The sequence below is a fragment of the Salmo salar genome, unplaced genomic scaffold (assembly GCF_965601325.2).
Source record: "Salmo salar unplaced genomic scaffold, fSalSal1 ptg000519l, whole genome shotgun sequence".
In the NCBI taxonomy this organism is placed as follows: domain Eukaryota; kingdom Metazoa; phylum Chordata; class Actinopteri; order Salmoniformes; family Salmonidae; genus Salmo; species Salmo salar.
Genome location: NW_027675407.1, coordinates 80,417 through 103,459, shown reverse-complemented (window position 1 = coordinate 103,459; position 23,043 = coordinate 80,417). Strand labels below are relative to the sequence as shown.

Genomic DNA, 23,043 nt, shown 5'->3' with positions numbered 1-23,043 from the left:
CAGAGCCCCTCCTAAAACCCCACCTGTTTAGTTGTGGTTTTTGCCAGTGACTCTTTGTTAGTTCCCTCTTCTAAGTAAGCGACATTTTTGGTTTTCTTGTTGGGGAATGTAGTAAAACAAGCTTATATTTTGGGTTGGATATTGCATCATATTGTTAATATTTTTATCAAATGGCATTTCCTTAAAATGCACATCAATCTTCCATTTAATCAGTTTTTTATCCTGTTATGTTTGTTGTGTAGTAAATTTTAGATTTTTTCATTTTCTTTCTGTGAAGCCATGTCTGAAATTTGCTATATAAATAACGCTTGATTTGAACATTTTGTGAAACAATGAACCCAATGACCGACCAATCAACAGACTCTTGCAAAAGCAACACATATTTTGGGCACCAGGTAGCCTATTGGTTAGAGTGTAGGGCCAGTAACTGAAAATGTGCTGGATTGAATCCCAGAGCTGTCAAGGTAAAAATCTGTCATTCTAACCCTGAACAAGGAAGTTAACTCACTGTTCCCCTGTAGACCATCATTGTAAATAAGAATTTATTCTTGCCTAGTTAAATATATGTTATTTTTTTTAAAACAAAATGTATATATCTTGGTCCATCTTAGTATGAAAAACAGTATAAATGATGTATGTTGAAATCAACAAAGGAAACAAACAAATGGATCAACCAGATCAATCCCACGTTTCCAGCCTGCTGAAGGCGTGGTGGAGTGGTAAACACCACCCCCGGCTCTACCAGGGGCTTGAGGTGGTCTCCCACAGCTCTGCTTATGTCATGTTCTGTGGCCTTGCTGTTCCATTTCTGACTGCCCCTGCAACACAGAAACACATTTAGTCATATTATATAAAACACTCAAAGTAATGGATATGGAGCATCTATGGCCTCAGTTACACCTGGCACCTAAATGTGACTACTGTCATCCGATCACTCCAAGCTGCATTAGGTTCAGATCTACCAGGATGGGCCTTTGACATAGACTGGATGCAGTCAGGCCACTGAATATACATAAGCAATGTAAAGAGATGTTGGGAAAAGTACATTTGACACAAATTACCTTCATAATAACAAAGAACAAATGTGTGTGTCTGAGGGGAAATTAACTTTCATACAGCCAAAAGGGTGAGAAATTACACCAATATCAGTGGACAATTTGCACTAATGTTAATAAACATGGATGATGGAACATATTCCCTTTAGCTGATGTGATGAACCACTAAGGGGACATAAATATTTACCATCTAAACCATGTGTGACCTCTCACCTCTCTGGCTGTAGAAGTGTTCTTCCTAACCAGTCCCTCAACAGCTCTCTGACTGAGCTCCACCCTCACTGGGTCTTCAGAGGAGAGGAAGGCTGAGGAGGGATGGAAGGATGAATGGATCAGTCAGTCAATAAAGTGTAGAGCTGCTGTCTATGCTGTCTGACTAAATCACTATTTTAGTAGTTCATTAAAGTAAATTAGGCTTTATGACTGCTGAATACCAACTATCAATCATTTAGATCATGTATTTTCAGGTAGAGATACATCCTTGGGACGTCCCTAGCCCGTTGAAGTTGACATTTTAAATGGTTAAGGTAGGGGTTAAGGTTAGGGTTTAGGGTAGAGATGTCCCAAGGATCCCAGATAGCATTGACCATTGTGCATTCTTCTGTCTCTTTTACATAGCAGGTGATGGGTTCTGACTTCTGAACTTGAAAATATGAAATATCCTTATTTATGTGAAATTGAATGAAACAATAATGTATGTTGATGCTAATATGATGTACAATATTCCATGATGTTTCTATATGATAACAATAGAGTAATATATTTAATATGATGTACAATATTCCATGATGTTTCTATATGATAACAATAGAGTAATATATTTAATATGATGTACAATATTCCATGATGTTTCTATATAACAATAGAGTAATATATTTAATATGATGTACAATATTCCATGATGTTTCTATCTGATAACAATAGAGTAATATATTTAATATGACAAATACTATTTTTTAACCGTTTCACAAATTCATTTTAATTAACTTAATCATTATGATTCAACATCAGTTCACCGTCTCACCTCATACTGTATTGGAGCAGCAGCAGCTGACTGCCCAGTTCAACATCAGTTCACCGTCTCACCTCATACTGTATTGGAGCAGCAGCAGCTGACTGCCCAGTTCAACATCAGTTCACCGTCTCACCTCATACTGTATTGGAGCAGCAGCAGCTGACTGCCCGGTTCAACATCAGTTCACCATCTAGGTTTGGATTATTTCCTCAACTATATTCTTTCCCATATATTGTATATCGTTTCCATAAAGCCAACATGGCTTTACACTCATTAACCTAAGTTTCCAATCTACATGTACAACTAGCTAACGTTAGCTTCGTTAACTAACTAACTAACTAACTAACTAACTAACTAACTAAGGACGGTGACCTGTCCAGACCAGATGTTACAACGAACTGAATCGTCAATGGAGGTCTTCCTCTTTATATAGCCTGCTACAGCATGCAATACTATTAACTCACAAGGGGGCATAACGTTACATGTACAATACTATCCCATTTTGGAAACGTTACATGTACAATACTATCCCATTTTGGAAACGTTACATGTACAATACTATCCCATTTTGGAAACGTTACATGGACAATACTATCCCATTTTGGAAACGTTACATGGACAATACTATCCCATTTTGGAAACGTTACATGGACAATACTATCCCATTTTGGAAACGTTACATGTACAATACTATCCCATTTTGGAAACGTTACATGTACAATACTATCCCATTTTGGAAACGTTACATGGACAATACTATCCCATTTTGGAAAAGTTACATGTACAATACTATCCCATTTTGGAAACGTTACATGGACAATACTATCCCATTTTGGAAACGTTACATGTCCGCCCCCTTGTGGAGGGAAATTAATATCTTAGATGGTACAGAACATGGACAGAATGCAATTGGGATCAAGAAGAAGGTACAGATATGTTGTAGGACAGCTGCATTTGAAGTGTACATTTAACCTACATAGCAGTCAATACAAACTGACATCTATTAGCATACAAATGTGTGCAAATTATCTTTTCAGATCTTCTCAGAAATGAATCAAGTCCATGGAATGGATATAGACAAAAATATAATTCAAGGACTATCAGAGGTAGAGAGGCGAGGCAGGGGTGAGGACATCATCCTGCTATTTTGACAGTCCCTGAAGGACAATACAGAAGAGGGATTTGCTCTTATTCCTTCCCTTTCTCTAATGTATTTTGTAATGAAATTAGCAAGTGTAGTAAGATCATTGCTTTACTTTACTAGGACTGGAGACCACAGCAGCGATTCTGCTCTTGCCCTACCTCTTCAATGAGGACCCGAGTGGCCTTTATGTCCGTGACAAGGTATGTCTATGCACCAATCATCTGTTTCTTCATAAACATAGGTGTGCATGCTTATATAAAACTACAGCTGAACATTTGTTATGTTCTATGTGTATTAATCTTTTCTTACTTTTGTTGACACAGATTTCACCGCTCTTCACTCCTTTACTGCACATCGGTGGAAATCCATTTCACCATGAGAGTGAAATCCCGCTGGCCTTTGATGGGGAGAACATCCAGGCCCTCGAGGACGTCCCCATGGGACTTGGGGCTCTGCTACGACTGGATTTTTTATTTTCCCTTAAATTTCCCCAAAATTTCAGAAAAACACATGTTCTTTAGTTAATGTGTTCTGGGGATAAGAGAAGTTGGGGTGAAGTTACCAGGGCATATATATATATTATACACACATACAATTCATCATATTTTAATATATTCACAGAATCCATATAAAACGTAAGAAATTCTCAGGTAGTCACGACAACCATTCCATTTGCTTTTTCAGGGACTCTCCATAGCTACGAAGCATCTCTCCAAAAATACTCCCAGCAGAACCAAAAATAAACTTTAGTTTCCCAGACAATGACCATATTTCAACCACATTCACACAACTCTCATATCACAGTCACACAATGCTATTCTCAAACATACCTAATCAATTAGTTGTTTTTCAACAATATTTTAACCTGCAGGAATATTTTCACATTTCTATCTCATGGTTAGTTCCTAGGATAATGTAACTCATACATTTACATCTTTCAATAATTCTAAAATGGGGTCCAGATATAAAACAATTTTAGGTGCACCTTACTATCTTATACTATATCATAAATGGTCTTAACTAGTAAACACAGATTCTAGTTTTCATCCAGTTCACACAGATAGCTGACTCAGCCTCAGAGCCTCCTGACTGGGCCCTGTTTACACCTCCACACAGGAATACACACTCAGAGCCTCCTGACTGGGCCCTGTTTACACCTCCACACAGGAATACACACTCAGAGCCTACTGACTGGGCCCTGTTAACACCTCCACACAGGAATACACACTCAGAGCCTACTGACTGGGCCCTGTTTACACCTCCACACAGGAATACACACTCAGAGCCTCCTGACTGGGCCCTGTTTACACCTCCACACAGGAATACACACTCAGAGCCTACTGACTGGGCCCTGTTAACACCTCCACACAGGAATACACACTCAGAGCCTCCTGACTGGGCCCTGTTTACACCTCCACACAGGAATACACACTCAGAGCCTTCTGACTGGGCCCTGTTTACACCTCCACACAGGAATACACACTCAGAGCCTCCTGACTCGGCCCTGTTAACACCTCCACACAGCAATACACACTCAGAGCCTACTGACTGGGCCCTGTTTACACCTCCACACAGGAATACACACTCAGATCCTACGAGGCTTTTCTAAAAACTACACTTTGCGTGTTTCACTCACCTCTTTTTTTAAACTACGTTCGAGATGTGGTATCCACTCGGCTCGCTGCCTCTCAGATCAAAGGTGGGTCCATTTGTTCTGTTCCCGCAGTGTGGTCTCCCTGAGATCCCAAGCTAGAGGGATCTCTGGTGCACCATTTACCCAGGTCACCAGGAGCGGTCACCAAGTCAAGATTCACATCCCCATCGCCAAATGTGGTGAATTTCTTTAATATTAATTGAGACAAACTTATCACACAAGTCAGAGTTATTCTTAAAGTAAATCTTTATTCACTTATAAGGGAGCAGGTCAATACAACACACATAAAGTCAATCAATTGGGTGCCCTATGATAATGATGGCTGGTCGAACAATCACCCCCAGATGATTCATTGAGAGATGAATCAACCCCAGATGATTCGTTGAGAGATGAATCACCCCCAGATGATTCGTTGAGAGCCCCGAGACAAAAGTACAAAGGTCTTTTACAGCCAAGATACACCCCTTTCAACCTACATGACGAACAATAGATGTATAGAACGGGTCACAAGGTTAAGATTTGTATGAAAGATGCTTATAATTCTCAGCAGACAGTATCTGCTGTAAAAACAGTACTCTTTATGTAGAGACCAGGGTCTGGCCCTGGGGTCATCTCTCCCTGGTACCATATATAACAGAAACATTAACTCATGTTCTGGAATGCAGTCTCTAGGTTTTATCACCCAAAAGACATTGTAAATCTCCTGTCAGTGTTTTCTCCCAGAGGCCCATCCTCAGTAGAACACAGACACAATAGTTCTAAGAACCCTCTATTGTGTTGCATAAAACAAACATTTGATGCAATAAAAGTATTATAACATAATCTTGCAATTTTGCTCTCAGTGTCCACTGAAAGTTGACTAGTAACAACAACTGGGACCTAAAAGACACCCACCATGAGACCCACTAAATCTGCCCAAGAAGAGGAAAACAGAAGAAAAACCCACACCAAACTTAAAGACAGGAAGCAAACCAAAAAGGTGGAGCAACTAAAGGTGTTGACTCTCCACATGTATCAAGACAACTGGAGCACTGGGCCAGACACTCTTAAATAGAACCTGGACCAGCTCAGGTGAAACACCTTCCCACTAACGAGATGGACAAGCCAGCACAGGTGTAACACATACTGACTAACGAGGTGACACCAATCAGTGCGTCCTACGTGCTAACGGAGCTGTACGGGCTAACGAGCTAGACGTGCTAACGAGCTAGACGGGCTAACGAGCTGTACATGCTAACGAGCTAGACGTGCTAAATTCCAAACCTCAAAACATAAATGGAAAAACCAAAGACGGTAACACCTTAAGAGAATGCTCACCACCAACAGAAAACAACTTCCAATTCACATTATAATCAACTACAATGCTTCACCAATATAAACATGGTGTCCACTGGCTGTCAACAATTCAAGACAATATATATACACTTCTAGAACTCTAGTCTTCCTAAAACTCACTAGCTTCTAGAACTCTCGTCCCCTTGGAACGAGTCCAAACAAAACTCATCTCCAATACGGAAAAACATGCAGTCATAATAAATTGTGATCCATGGCAACACACTGCCTAAACACAAAACACAAATCTTTTGACTGCCCACCCTTGAGACAATCAGCAACCAAGTTGTCCTTACCACGGACATGTCTGATTTCAAGAGGAAACTCCTGCAATATCCATAGTAACTTTCCACCTCACTGCAGAGCTTCTCTCTCTTCTCAGGGTTCACTACATAGGCATGTTGTTGGATCGGGGCCCAGTCCCCAATGTCATGCTCTAGTACATTTGGGTTGGCACATCTGAGAATGAACCCTGATATTATAAAAACAGGGTAACAATGTCAATATAATAGTCAGTTGGTTACATAAATAATTATTACTAAATGTTACATGAAATGTAAATATGAAATATTTGGTTGCATAGTCTTATTTTCAACAGCTTTTCAATTACATGTTGCTAGGTGGGATATCCCCAATGTCAAAACACAATTTTAACATGTCCAAATCTAAACATAAAATGTGCTATATACACAAACATCTGCCACAATAATCATATTACTTGTATTATTTAAAACAAGCAGCTTATAAACTGCACAAGCACGAAAAACGCTGTTGTTTTGACAAGTAGCAATAAATCACTGATATCGATTAGGGGTGAAATCAGGTTGTACGTGCTGTTGAAACTAACACAACAAAACAAAAAACACATGGAAATGGAGATATATTTTACCTCACTGGTTAGAGGACAACCTGCAGAAGACAGTCAGCTACATTTTGGAGTGATGCATTTAAATGTAGGGGTCCCTAAACAAAGGAACACAACATTTATGTCATCACTCATCGATATCATGTTGAAATCAATTGTGCGAGAGGAGGGAGATGAGGTTGCACCTCCTGTTAAAACTAACAGCTCAAAAACCACACAGAATCTGGGAATAATGTGTACATCACTGGTTAAAGGACAACTTGTAGAAAACAGCTAGCTACATTTTGAAGTGGTGCATTTTGATTCCAGTGGGTCACCAACATGGTAAGTGTAACACAGCTCTTTTTGTGTTAGTCACTTTTAGTTAAATCTCATAAATAGTACTCTTCCATTTCAGAGACTGGATTTTCCCCCTGAGGCTAATATCCATATCATGTTGAAATCAATAGAACAGGGGACAAACATTTAGGGTTCTACATTGTGACATTATTAAAATACTCCTTCTACAATGTTTAAACATTCTACATTGTGACATCATTAAAATACTCCTACTACAATGTTAAAACATTCTACATTGTGACATCATTTCATTGATATCATGAAACAACTCCATGTATTTTCTGATGTTTGATCAGAGATCTTTTATCAGAGTATCTCTTGTCACATTGACCACAGTTAAAGTTTCTCTCCTGTGTGTGTTCTCTTGTGTTGAGTCAGATGTCCAGATTGACCAAAACTCTTCCCACATTGATCACACCTATAAGGTTTCTCTCCTGTGTGTATTCTCTGGTGTAGAGTCAGAGAGCCAGATCGACCAAAACTCTTCCCACATTGATCACACCTATAAGGTTTCTCTCCTGTGTGTATTCTCTGGTGTAGAGTCAGAGAGCCAGATTGACTAAAACTCTTCCCACATTGATCACAGCTATAAGATTTCTCTCCTGTGTGTATTCTCTGGTGTAGAGTCAGAGAGCCAGATTGACTAAAACTCTTCCCACATTGATCACAGCTATAAGATTTCTCTCCTGTGTGTGTTCTCTGGTGTAGAGTCAGACTGCGAGATGCAGCAAAACTCTTCCCACATTGACCACAGATATAAGATTTCTCTCCTGTGTGTATTCTCTGGTGTGATACCAGATGGCCAGATTGACCAAAACACTTCCCACATTGATCACACCTATAAGGTTTCTCTCCTGTGTGTGTTCTCTGGTGTTGAGTCAGAGAGTCAGATCGACCAAAACTCTTCCCACATTGACCACAGCTATAAGGTTTCTCTCCTGTGTGTGTTCTCTGGTGTGATATCAGATGGCCAGATTGACTAAAACTCTTCCCACATTGATCACAGCTATAAGGTTTCTCTCCTGTGTGTGTTCTCTGATGAATTTTAATGCCTGATGAGGTGAATCTCTTCCCACAGTCAGAGCAGCAGTGAGTTCTCTTCCCTGTGGATGTCTGCAGGTGTTTATTGAGGTGTTCTGATCTGGAGAGACTCTTCTCTGCCTCTTCAGCATCATGATGTTGTTGAGGCTCCCCAGAGGATCCACGATAGTTAAGTATCTCTCCTGTGTGAACAACAAAGTCAGACAGATGATTAAAGGCCCACAACAGCGGTAATCCACTGTAAAAGGTGATGCCAACAGCGGAGCCATGATGTTGGACAACAATTGACGTCTGTAATGAATGTTAAAATTATTTGATATTTGCCTTAAAATGAGCAAGAAAAGTCATATTTTGTCTTGTTTTCACATTCGTAGTGACATCTAAGATTGTAGGCTAGAAATAAGTTATTCATGTTGTTGAAACTCTAAGCAGTGTGCCAGACGACTTTTGGTCTCCAATATTGGTCCCTTTCTGTGTTTGATAAAATTGCAGCACGAGGGCAATTTGATTGTAGAAACTCCTCCCTGCTAATGAGGAAACCACTAGTTATGGATGTAGTATATCTGGTAATGAGGAAACCACTAGTTATGGATGTAGTATATCTGGTAATGAGGAAACCACTAGTTATGGATGTACTATATCTGGTAATGAGGAAACCACTAGTTATGGATGTAGTATATCTGCTAATGAGGAAACCACTAGTTATGGATGTAGTATATCTGGTAATGAGGAAACCACTAGTTATGGATGTAGTATATCTGGTAATGAGGAAACTACTAGTTATGAATGTAGTATATCTGGTAATGAGGAAATCACTAGTTATGGATGTAGTATATCTGGTAATGAGGAAACCACTAGTTATGGATGTAGTATATCTGCTAATGAGGAAACCACTAGTTATGGATGTAGTATATCTGGTAATGAGGAAACCACTAGTTATGGATGTAGTACATCTGCTAATGAGGAAACCACTAGTTATGGATGTAGTATATCTGCTAATGAGGAAACCACTAGTTATGGATGTAGTATATCTGGTAATGAGGAAACCACTAGTTATGGATGTAGTATATCTGGTAATGAGGAAACCACTAGTTATGGATGTAGTATATCTGGTAATGAGGAAACCACTAGTTATGGATGTAGTATATCTGGTAATGAGGAAACCACTAGTTATGGATGTAGTATATCTGGTAATGAGGAAACCACTAGTTATGGATGTAGTATATCTGGTAATGAGGAAACCACTAGTTATGGATGTAGTATATCTGCTAATGAGGAAACCACTTGTTATGGATGTAGTATATCTGGTAATGAGGAAACCACTAGTTATGGATGTAGTATATCTGGTAATGAGGAAACCACTAGTTATGGATGTAGTATATCTGGTAATGAGGAAACCACTAGTTATGGATGTAGTATATCTGCTAATGAGGAAACCACTAGTTATGGATGTAGTATATCTGGTAATGAGGAACCACTGGTTATGGATGTAGTATATCTGGTAATGAGGAAACCACTAGTTATGGATGTAGTATATCTGGTAATGAGGAAACCACTAGTTATGGATGTAGTATATCTGGTAATGAGGAAACCACTAGTTATGGATGTAGTATATCTGGTAATGAGGAAACCACTAGTTATGGATGTAGTATATCTGGTAATGAGGAAACCACTAGTTATGGATGTAGTATATCTGCCTGGAGCAAAAATGGTGAGCGAAGATTATCGTTTTTCACAATGTATTCTGAATATTACAGCGCACTATCAGGACAAGATCAGGAGTGCTACTCAAGGAAACTCACATTAAGCTCTGTGTCTATTCACTAATTCACCACCGTGGGGGAAAACTCAGGGGAGTTCTCATAGGCTGACAGCAAAAATAGCCTCCATTTACAGGTTGATTATGAGTGCATTTCACATTACTTTTAGATTATAATTGTAGGGCTTGTTTGAACCTCCTGCTTAATATGTTTGTGTTATTGTCGCAAATCAACTGCTTTATACTTAAAAAACACTTCAACCAGTAAAATGCTCTTTGGCTTTTCCATCAGCCTGACAATGAGGGTTTGTACACTAAGTGTTTAACAAATTGGCCCATAACTTCACCTAACAATAACATAGACCTACTGTAGGACCCATAACTTCACCTAACAATAACATAGACCTACTGTAGGACCCATAACTTCACCTAACAATAACATAGACCTACTGTAGGACCCATAACTTCACCTAACAATAACATAGACCTACTGTAGGACCCATAACTTCACCTAACAACAACATAGACCTACTGTAGGACCCATAACTTCACCTAACAATAACATAGACCTACTGTAGGACCCATAACTTCACCTAACAACAACATAGACCTACTGTAGGACCCATAACTTCACCTAACAATAACATAGACCTACTGTAGGACCCATAACTTCACCTAACAACAACATGGACCTACTGTAGGACCCATAACTTCACCTAACAACAACATAGACCTACTGTAGGATCCATAACTTCACCTAACAATAACATAGACCTACTGTAGGACCCATAACTTCACCTAACAACAACATAGACCTACTGTAGGACCCATAACTTTATCTAACAACAACATAGACGTAGGACTATAAATCATTTAATATTTCAGGTGAAACATGGAAACTAACATGTCTTTGTCATGACATTTCATAACCTGATCACCAGATAATTTTGTGAATAATCCCACTAGGCTACTCTGTAATGTGTTGTCATTCTAAATGTCCTGAATAAAGGAAAATAGCTCTGTGTGTTGTACAATAGCCTATCCATCAAGGAACAGTTCTCTACACATTATGAGCTAAGTATCTCTGTGTGCAAACAGACTAACGAGACCCTACAGTAAATCAAGCAGACAATAACACATTATAAACATCAATTTGTTAGGGATGTTGGATCCAACGTGGAGCACGGCATAACTGTCTTTACCAGAGTAATGAATGAAGAAGCACTTTGGTTGTTGTTGCATGTCGTGATGTTTGTCATGTGACTGTCATTCAGAAAATGATTTCCTGGATCAGCTGATAGTTGAACATGTGACTGTAACTAACCAGCTACAGTATTAAGAATTATGTGTAATTATTGAAGAACGACGTTAATGACAGTATCCATTTGGGTGTTGTCAATAAAGTTAAGGTGACTCGGTTAGAACCATTGGATTTAGCAAACTCTGAAATGATTTAGGATTTCTGTGCCCATGAAAACTGTTTTTCCAGCGTAACATAAGGAGACACTAAATGTTAAGTAGGTAGAGAGCATTTCAGAGATCTGAATACAAAAAACTGTCCTAACAGGACAATAACCTAAACCACAAGGCCAAATCTACACTGGAGGAGCTTACCAAGATGACATTGAATGTTCCTGAGTGGCCTAGTTACAGTTTGGACTTAAATCATCTTGAAAGTCTATAGCAAGACTTGAAAACGGCTTTCTAGCAATGATCAACAACCAACTTGACAGAACAGGAAGGATTTTAAAAAGAATAATGGGTTGATTCAGACCCTGTCAGTGTACCAGGTGGACATTGGGTTTGATTCAGACCCTGCCAGTGTGCCAGGTGGACATTGGGTTTGATTCAGACCCTGTCAGTGTTCCAGGTGGACATTGGGTTGATTCAGACCCTGCCAGTGTACCAGGTGGACATTGGGTTTGATTCAGACCCTGTCAGTGTACCAGGTGGACATTGGGTTTGATTCAGACCCTGTCAGTGTACCAGGTGGACATTGGGTTTGATTCAGACCCTGCCAGTGTACCAGGTGGACATTGGGTTTGATTCCGACCCTGCCAGCATGGCCAGAAATGTATTCCAAGGTCAGTAACTTATAACCACAGAACCACCCCAGACCTTTCATGCCTGACTAAAAACACCAAAGTATTATATTTACTGCTATGGTCTAGTATGTCACTGCATCAGACACCATTCACAATACTAGCTGAGGTACTAGTAAAACATGACATATTATTTCCTAACCATTGACAATGCTGGCTGAGGTACTAGTAAAACATGACATATTATTTCCTAACCATTCACAATGCTGGCTGAGGTACGAGTAAAACATGACATATTATTTCCTAACCATTCACAATGCTGGCTGAGGTACGAGTAAAACATGACATATTATTGCCTAACCATTCACAATGCTGGCTGAGGTACTAGTAAAACATGACATATTATTTCCTAACCATTCACAATGCTGGCTGAGGTACGAGTAAAACATGACATATTATTTCCTAACCATTCACAATGCTGGCTGAGGTACGAGTAAAACATGACATATTATTTCCTAACCATTCACAATGCTGGCTGAGGTACTAGTAAAACATGACATATTATTTCCTAACCATTCACAATGCTGGCTGAGGTACGAGTAAAACATGACATATTATTTCCTAACCATTCACAATGCTGGCTGAGGTACGAGTAAAACATGACATATTATTTCCTAACCATTCACAATGCTGGCTGAGGTACTAGTAAAACATGACATATTATTTCCTAACCATTCACAATGCTGGCTGAGGTACGAGTAAAACATGACATATTATTTCCTAACCATTCACAATGCTGGCTGAGGTACGAGTAAAACATGACATATTATTTTCTAACCATTCACAATGCTGGCTGAGGTACTAGTAAAACATGACATATTATTTCCTAACCATTCACAATGCTGGCTGAGGTACTAGTAAAACATGACATATTATTTCCTAATTGTAAAAAAATCCCCACTCCTTAATCAACTAGTCTCTCACTGTTTAACCAGAATAACATGAGTTGTGTCCTTCAAACTGTTAGATTGTTAGTCCAAAAGAATATTCAGCTACTTAGATGTCATGTATTGTCATGTTATGCTCACTATAAGAAGTCCTGAATGTATTTTAATGCCTGGAGGGGATGTGTTAATTCATAACCCATCATTTATACCTGTTAATTCATAACCCATCATTTATACCTGTTAATTCATAACCCATCATGTATACCTGTTAATTCATAACCCATCATTTATACCTGTTAATTCATAACCCATCATTTATACCTGTTAGTTCATAACCCATCATTTATACCTGTTAGTTCATAACCCATCATTTATACCTGTTAATTCATATCCCATCATTTATACCTGTTAATTCATAACCCATCATTTATACCTGTTAATTCATAACCCATCATTTATACCTGTTAGTTCATAACCCATCATTTATACCTGTTAGTTCATAACCCATCATTTATACCTGTTAGTTCATAACCCATCATTTATACCTGTTAATTCACAACCCATCATTTATACCTGTTAATTCACAACCCATCATTTATACCTGTTAATTCATAACCCATCATTTATACCTGTTAATTCATAACCCATCATTTATACCTGTTAGTTCATAACCCATCATTTATACCTGTTAGTTCATAACCCATCATTTATACCTGTTAGTTCATAACCCATCATTTATACCTGTTAATTCATAACCCATCATTTATACCTGTTAGTTCATAACCCATCATTTATACCTGTTAATTCATAACCCATCATTTATACCTGTTAATTCATAACCCATCATTTATACCTGTTAATTCATATCCCATCATTTATACCTGTTAATTCATAACCCATCATTTATACCTGTTAATTCATAACCCATCATTTATACCTGTTAGTTCATAACCCATCATTTATACCTGTTAATTCATAACCCATCATTTATACCTGTTAGTTCATAACCCATCATTTATACCTGTTAATTCATAACCCATCATTTATACCTGTTAGTTCATAACCCATCATTTATACCTGTTAATTCATAACCCATCATTTATACCTGTTAATTCATAACCCATCATTTATACCTGTTAGTTCATAACCCATCATTTATACCTGTTAGTTCATAACCCATCATTTATACCTGTTAGTTCATAACCCATCATTTATACCTGTTAGTTCATAACCCATCATTTATACCTGTTAGTTCATAACCCATCATTTATACCTGTTAGTTCATAACCCATCATTTATACCTGTTAATTCATAACCCATCATTTATACCTGTTAATTCATAACCCATCATTTATACCTGTTAATTCATATCCCATCATTTATACCTGTTAATTCATAACCCATCATTTATACCTGTTAATTCATAACCCATCATTTATACCTGTTAATTCATAACCCATCATTTATACCTGTTAATTCATAACCCATCATTTATACCTGTTAGTTCATAACCCATCATTTATACCTGTTAGTTCATAACCCATCATTTATACCTGTTAGTTCATAACCCATCATTTATACCTGTTAGTTCATAACCCATCATTTATACCTGTTAATTCATAACCCATCATTTATACCTGTTAATTCATAACCCATCATTTATACCTGTTAATTCATAACCCATCATTTATACCTGTTAGTTCATAACCCATCATTTATACCTGTTAGTTCATAACCCATCATTTATACCTGTTAGTTCATAACCCATCATTTATACCTGTTAGTTCATAACCCATCATTTATACCTGTTAGTTCATAACCCATCATTTATACCTGTTAATTCAGGGGTGGTTCAGACAGGCTGGCACGCTCCCTGACCATACTCGGCAGGAACTAATCGGGATCCATAATAAACCCCATGAAGAGTAGCTGCTGCCTTGGCAGGAACTAATGGGGATCCATAATAAATACAAATACTTTATCAATATATTTGTGTCTCTTTATTCTCGGATTCTAAAATGCTAATTAGCATCAAAGTAGACGACATGCAAGACTACAAATCCCTGCAAGCTCCTTCATGTCATCTCTAGCCAACACCTTTCACAGAACAGTTCACTGAATTGTCCATTGAAATACATTTTGACACTTTAATCATTGCTACATTAAGGCCTGATTGGTGGAGTGCTGTAGAGATGGTTGTCCTTCTCGAAGGTTCTCCCTTCTCCAGAGAGTAACTCTGGAGCTCTGTCAGAGTGAACATCGGGTTCTTGGTCACCTCCTTGACCAAGGGACTTCTCCACCGATTTCTCAGTTTGGCCAGGCGGCCAGCTCTAGGAAAAGTCTTGGTGGTTCCAAACTTCTTCCATATAAGAATGATGGAGGCCACTGTGTTCTTGGGGACCTTCAATGCTGCAGACATTTTTTGCTACCTTTCCCCAGATCTGTGCCTCGACACAATCCTGTCTCAGATCTCTATGGACAATTCCTTTGACCTCATGGCTTGGTTTTTGCTCTGACATGCACTGTAAACTGTGGGACCTTATATAGACAGGTGTGTGCCTTTCCAAATCATGTCTAATCAATTGAATTTACCACAAGTCGACTCCAATCAAGTTGTAGAAACATCTCAAGGATGATCAATGGAATCAGGATGCATCTGAGCACAATTTTGAGTCTCATTGCAAAGGGTCTGAATACTTAAGTTAATCAATTTGCAAAAATGTCAAACTGTTTTTGGTTTGTCATTATGGGGTATTTTGTGTAGATTGATGAGGGGGGAAAATTATACAATTTTAGAATAAGGCTGTAACGTAACAAAATGTTGAATAAGTGAAGGGGTCGGAATACTTAACGAATGCTCTGTATATCACTGGCAGGGCTTTCTACCTCTGGCAGTGTTTTCTACCACTGGCAGTTTTGTACACAGTCATGTGATACGTGGTATAGAAAAGTCCAATCTTAGGAGAGTACATGGAGAGTACACGCACTATACAGTGTGTCTGCAGGTGTCTATCTGTCAAAACCACTGATACAGGAGCCCCTCCACCCTCTGGTGGGATGGATCATGTCTACAGAGAAACCTAGATTCAAATACTTCGATTTGTGTGTATTGGGTATATGTTGTGAAATAGTTAGATATTACTTGATAGATATTACTGCACTGTCGCAGCTAGAAAGACAAGCATTTCGCTACACCCACAATAACATCTGCTAAACACGTGATGTAACCAATAAAATGTGATTTGATTTGAAATAAACGTCCTATTTAACAAAGGTGCTTTTGGCTGGAGTCAAAATGACTCCAAAGGATTTGAATTAAAAGTAAATTTTGACACAAACACTAAACCATGATTTATATATATTAAAAACAAGTTGTTTGACAAAGTCATTAAAAATTTGAATAATTGAATGAACCACATTTTGGCTATGATAAAAGATATGCCTCTGGGGTCAAAATGATCCATGTCAGAAGTATGGTTCAATGAAAATATGTAGTGGGTGTAAAGTTTGTATTAAATTCTCACTCATTAAAAACGAATCAGTCAACACATGCTTCTCTTTGAACGACTTAATATAATATTAAACTTTCCTGAAATAAATGAAAAATAAACGTTTGGTTCCTCAACTGCGTTGCCCAGTCCAGTCAGCAGATGGCGATGTGCGTCTTTTAGGTTCAGGCGATGCTGCCAGTGTGACGTATAATCTAGTGGACGGGACGCTCCTTCAACAACAACAGCTAGTCAGACACCTCGGTAGCTTTCTAGCAAACATAGCTACAACATTCACGCTCTTTACACTGGTTTGGTGTATATTTGTCGCTGTGTATTAAACACACTTCTGTCGTATGTACTTGTTGGCCCATTTAATTATATATTTACGTTGTTTGTCAGCTAGCTGGTTTGCTAAGTTAGCTTAGAACTAGGCTAGTCGCTAATGCTAGCTAGCTAACATCCCCGACCATGAGTTCACTAAGCTACTCTCCTCCTGCTAAAGAAGCGGAGGTCTGCTGGATGGAGAAAGAAGCTCTAGTGAAAGAGGAGGAAGAGGATATCACACCACAAAGACAAGTAGAGGGTGAGGCTGTTACAGTGAAAGAAGAAGAGAAAGACGTTACAGTGAAAGAAGAGGAAGACGCGTTCAGAGTGAAAGAGGAGGAGGATGTTACAGTAAAAGAAGAGGAGGATGCAGTTTTTGGAGTGAAAGAGGAGGAGAGGGAGATTACTGTCACATTGAAAGAGGAGAAGGAGGTAGAAGAGGAGGTTGGAGATCTGTTTAACACCAGTAAGTACCGTCTCTGCAGTCGTTGAACCAATATGCAGTAAAGGGGTTCTACACTTTAATGTTGTTCTGTAGGAATGGCTGAAGCTTCACTGTAACGTGTAGAACATCAAGAGTGGACCATCAACAAAACGTTAACAATTGATCAAATGCATCCAATGGCAATGCCTGAAATACTGTAGTCCTCAATATCTCCTATTAGATTAGCCCAAGATGTTCTCTTAAAGGGGCAATCAGCAGTTGTTACATCCATTTAGGGACTTATACATTAATGATATGTACCCATCTGTTTCTTGAATAAATCACTTATAAATGCCTCATGAGCTTAGTTCAACTGTCGTACCCCATCAGAACCCAAAATATAAGCTTTTATTCACTCCAATGTTTGTCAGTAAATATAAACAAACACTGTATATCCTCAAAACATGGTTAAAACTAGAATGTTGATATCATGAATGGTTACATTTCTCCAGCCCCATCCCTCAGCTTTTTACCGAAACGGGCAGGGAGTTCGCTTTGTTATTGTTTCTACTGCTGATTGCTGCCCCCGTTACTCCTCAAGGTCCAAGGACTGTATGTTATTTTCAGAGGTAGACTGGCTCTGGTAGCTAAAATAGTCAACTATTCCATCTAAATGTGAATCGATTCTCAATTAAGATACATTTCTAGAAGCATAAATTGATGTACTTTCATATCAATTCAGAATAATTTCACACAATATTTAAATATCACATCAAAATAATTTCACATAATACTTTCCGGACTAGTCTCCCAGTCCCTGCTGCTGAAAAACATCCCCACAGCATGATGCTGCCACCACCATGCTTCACCATAAGGATAGTGCCAGGTTTCCTCTAGACGTGACTCTTGGCAGTCAGGCCAATGAGTTCAATCTTGGTTTCATCAAGCCAGAGACTCTTGTTTCTCATGGTCTTAGAGTCTTAACCTCTCTAGTGTAGGGGGCAGTATTTGCACGGCCGGATAAAAAACGTACCTGATTTAATCTGGTTATTACTACTGCCCAGAAACTAGAATATGCATATAATTGTTTGATTTGGATAGAAAACACCCTAAAGTTTCTAAAACTGTTTGAATGGTGTCTGTGAGTATAACAGAACTCATATGGCAGGCAAAAACCTGAGAAGATTGCAAACAGGAAGTACCCTCTCTGACCATTCCTTGGACTTCTTGGCTCTGTTTATTGAACATTTAGGATCTTTGCTGTAACGTGACACTTCCTACGGCTCCCATAGGCTCTCGGAAGGTGGCAGAACATTGAATGATGACTTTGCAGGCCATGGCTGAAAAACACTAGCGCATTTGGATAGTGGTCGCTCTGAGAACAATGAGACTGGGGGCGCGTGCACGAGCCGACACCATGTTTTTATTTTTTCGTCTTTGAACGAAAACAGGGTTTCCCGGTCGGAATATTATCGCTTTTTTTACGAGAAAAATGGCATAAAAATTGATTTTAAACAGCGGTTGACATGCTTCGAAGTACGGTAATGGAATATTTCGAATTTTTTTGTCACGAAACACGTCGGGCACGTCACCCTTCGTCACCCTTCGGATAGTGTCTTGAACGCACGAACAAAACAGAGGATATTTGAACATAACTATGGATTATTTTGAACCAAACCAACATTTGTTATTGAAGTAGAAGTCCTGGGAGTGCATTCTGACGAAGAACAGCAAAGGTAATCCAATTTTTCTTATAGTAAATCTGAGTTTGGTGAGGGCTAAACTTGGTGGGTGTCAAAATAGCTAGCCTGTGATGGCGAGCTATCTACTCAGAATATTGCAAAATGTGCTTTCACCGAAAAGCTATTTTAAAATCGGACATAGCGATTGCATAAAGGAGTTCTGTATCAATAATTCTTAAAATAATTGTTATGTTTTTTGTGAACGTTTATCGTGAGTAATTTAGTAAATTCACCGGAAGTTTGCGGTGGGTATGCTAGTTCTGAACGTCACATGCTAATGTAAAAAGCTGGTTTTTGATATAAATATGAACTTGATTGAACAAAACATGCATGTATTGTATAACATAATGTCCTAGGAGTGTCATCTGATGAAGATCATCAAAGGTTAGTGCTGCATTTAGCTGTGGTTTGGGTTTATGTGACATTATATGCTAGTATGAAAAATGGTTGTCTGATTATTTCTGGCTGGGTACTCTGCTGGCATAATCTAATGTTTTGCTTTCGTTGTAAAGCCTTTTTGAAATCGGACAGTGTGGTTAGATTAACGAGAGTCTTGTCTTTAAAATGGTGTAAAATAGTCATATGTTTGAGAAATTGAAGTTTTTGTATTTTTGAGGAATTTGTAATTCGCGCCACGCCTATCATTGGATATTGGAGCAGGTGTTCCGCTAGCGGAACGTCTAGATGTAAGAGGTTAACACAGTGTCCAAAGAAGGGCCAGATGTATACAGAATGGTGTCGTCTGAGTAGAGGTGGATCAAGGAATCACCCGCAGCAAGAGCAACATCGTTGGTATATACAGAGAAAAGAGTCGGTGTGAGAATTGAACCCTGTGGTACCCCCACAGAAACTGCCAGAGGTCTGGACAACAGGCCCTCTGATTTGACACACTGAACTCTATATATACCTCTACTATATACCTGCTTATAATCCAAGGTAGTGTGAAATGTACTCATAAGCAACCTAGAAATGGATGTTACTCCCCTGAATTTCCCCCATTCACATTCAGAATACATTGTGAAAAACTAAAATCTTTGCTCACCATTTTTGCTCCAGGCAGATATACTACATCCATAACTATCGGTTTCCTCATTAGCAGGGAGGAGTTTCTGCAATCAAATTGCCCTCGTGCCGCAATTTTAGCAAATACAGAAAGGGGCCTATATTGGAGACCAAAAGTCGCCTGGCACACTGCTTAGAGTTTCAACAACATGAATAACTTATTTCTAGCCTACAATCATCGATGTTACTACTAATGTGAAAACAAGACAAAATATGACTATTCTTGCTCAATTTAAGGCAAATATCAAATAATTCTAACATTCATTACAGATGTCAATTGTTGTCCAACATCATGGCTCCGCTGTTGGCATCACCTTTTACAGTGGATTACTGCTGTTGTGGGCCTTTAATCATCTGTCTGACTTTGTTGTTCACACAGGGGAGATATGGGACTATCGTGGATCCTCTGGGGAGCCTCAACAACCTCATGATGCTGAAGAGGCAGAGAAGAGTCTCTCCAGATTAGAACACCTCAATAAACACCTGCAGACATCCACAGGGAAGAGAACTCACTGCTGCTCTGACTGTGGGAAGAGATTCACCTCATCAGGCATTAAAATTCATCAGAGAACACACACAGGAGAGAAATCTTATTGCTGTGGTGAATGTGGGAAGAGTTTTACTACATCTGGCCATCTGACTTCACACCAGAGAATACACACAGGAGAGAAACCTTATAGCTGTGGTCAATGTGGGAAGAGGTTTGCTGCATCTAGCAGTCTGACTCTACACCAGAGAACACACACAGGAGAGAAACCTTATAGCTGTGGTCAATGTGGGAAGAGTTTTGGTCAATCTTGCCATCTGACTCAACACCAGAGAACACACACAGGAGAGAAACCTTATAGCTGTGATCAATGTGGGAAGAGTTTTGCTCGATCTGGAGAGCTGACAGCTCACCAGAGAATACACACAGGAGAGAAATCGTATAGCTGTGATCAATGTGGGAAGAGTTTTGCTCGATCTGGAGAGCTGACAGCTCACCAGAGAATACACACAGGAGAGAAACCTTATAGCTGTGGTCAATGTGGGAAGAATTTTGCTGCATCTAGAACTTTGACACTACACCAGAGAACACACACAGGAGAGAAATCTTATAGCTGTGATCAATGTGGGAAGAGTTTTTGTCGATCTGGAGTGCTGACAGTGCACCAGAGAAGACACACAGGAGAGAAACCTTATAGCTGTGATCAATGTGGGAAGAGTTTTACTACATCTTTCTATCTGACTTTACACCAGAGAATACACACAGGAGAGAAACCTTATAGCTGTAATCAATGTGGGAAGACTTTTACTCAGTCAACCAACCCGGTATCACATCAGAGAACACACACAGGAGAGAAACCTTATAGCTGTGGTGAATGTGGGAAGAGTTTTACTCAGTCAAACAGCCTGGTATCACATCAGAGAACACACACAGGAGAGAAATCTCATAGCTGTAATCAATGTGGGAAGAGATACTCTGATAAAAGATCTCTGATTAAACATCAGAAAATTCATGAAGGAGTTGTTTCATGATATCAATGAATTAATGTCACAATGTAGAATGTTTTAACATTGTAGAAGGAGTATTTTAATGATGTCACAATGTAGAATGTTTTTAACATTGTAGTAGGAGTATTTTAATGATGTCACAATGTAGAACCCTAAACGTTTGTCCCCTGTTCTATTGATTTCAACATGATATGGATATTAGCCTCAGGGGGAAAATCCAGGCTCTGAAATGGAAGAGTTACTATTTATGAGATTTAACAAAAAGTGACTAACAAAAAAAGAGCTGTGTTACACTTACCACGTTGGTGACCCACTGGAATCAAAATCCATCACTTCAAAATGTAGCTAGCTGTTTTCTATAAATTGTCCTCTAACCAGGGATGTACACATTATTCCCAGATTCCGTGTGATTTTTGAGCTGTTAGTTTTAACAGGATGTGCAACCTCATCTCCCTCCTGTCGTACAAATGATTTCAACATGATATTGATGAGTGATGACAAATAAGTGTTGTGTTCCTTTGTTTAGTGACCCCTACATTTAAATGCATCACTCCAAAATGTAGCTGACTGTCTTCTGCAGGTTGTCCTCTAACCAGTGAGGTAAAATACATCTGCCATTTCCATATGTTTATTTTTTAGTTGTGTTAGTTTCAACAGCACGTACAACCTGATTTCCCCCCTAATCGATATTAGTGATTTATTGCTACTTGTCAAAACAACAGCGTTTTTGGTGCTTGTACAGTTTTATAAGGTGCTTGTTTTAAATAATACAAGTAATATGATTATTGTGACAGATGTTTGTGTATGTATTACATTTTATGTTTAGGTTTTCAATTTATCACAAACTGTTTCTGCATTTGTACTACTGATTTGGACACGTTTAAACTGTGACATTGGGGATATCTCACCTAGAAAAATGTCGTTGAAAATAAGACTATGCCCGACATTCAATATAAGTTTGGTTTTAGTTGAAAGTTGAAAAGAAAACAATTTAATTTCAACATACTTACAGCCTAAACACATAGTCACAGTACAATAATCAAATATATGAGCAATCCTACATCACTCCAGTATTTATTTACAACATTCCACTACTGAAGAAGCATGACTCAAATCACCTCATATTTCAAACATTAAGCCTGACAAAGATACATTTTATGCCTCGCCATTAAGTGAATTATTGCTAATACATATTAACAAAGGGGTGTACATTTGGTTTTTATATTTCATGTTTAATATTCATGTAACATTTAGTAATCATAATTATTTATGCAACCAACTGACAATTTTTGGGTACAATTATATTGACATTG

General features: G+C 38.7%; 1 protein-coding gene and 1 pseudogene across 1 annotated transcript; one reads left to right on the top strand and one right to left on the bottom strand.

Annotated features, from left to right (window-relative positions):
* Positions 1–7,485: 7,485 nt before the first annotated feature.
* LOC145876226 (uncharacterized) lies at positions 7,486–16,123 on the bottom strand (annotated as a pseudogene).
* Positions 16,124–16,163: 40 nt separating this feature from the next.
* LOC145876225 (uncharacterized) lies at positions 16,164–22,635 on the top strand. Its single transcript, XM_082972015.1, has 2 exons — positions 16,164–16,170; positions 20,616–22,635. Exons 1-2 carry the CDS (start codon positions 16,164–16,166, stop codon positions 21,752–21,754), a joined length of 1,146 nt encoding a protein of 381 aa, XP_082828141.1. The 3' UTR covers positions 21,755–22,635.
* The last annotated feature ends 408 nt before the right edge of the window (positions 22,636–23,043 follow it).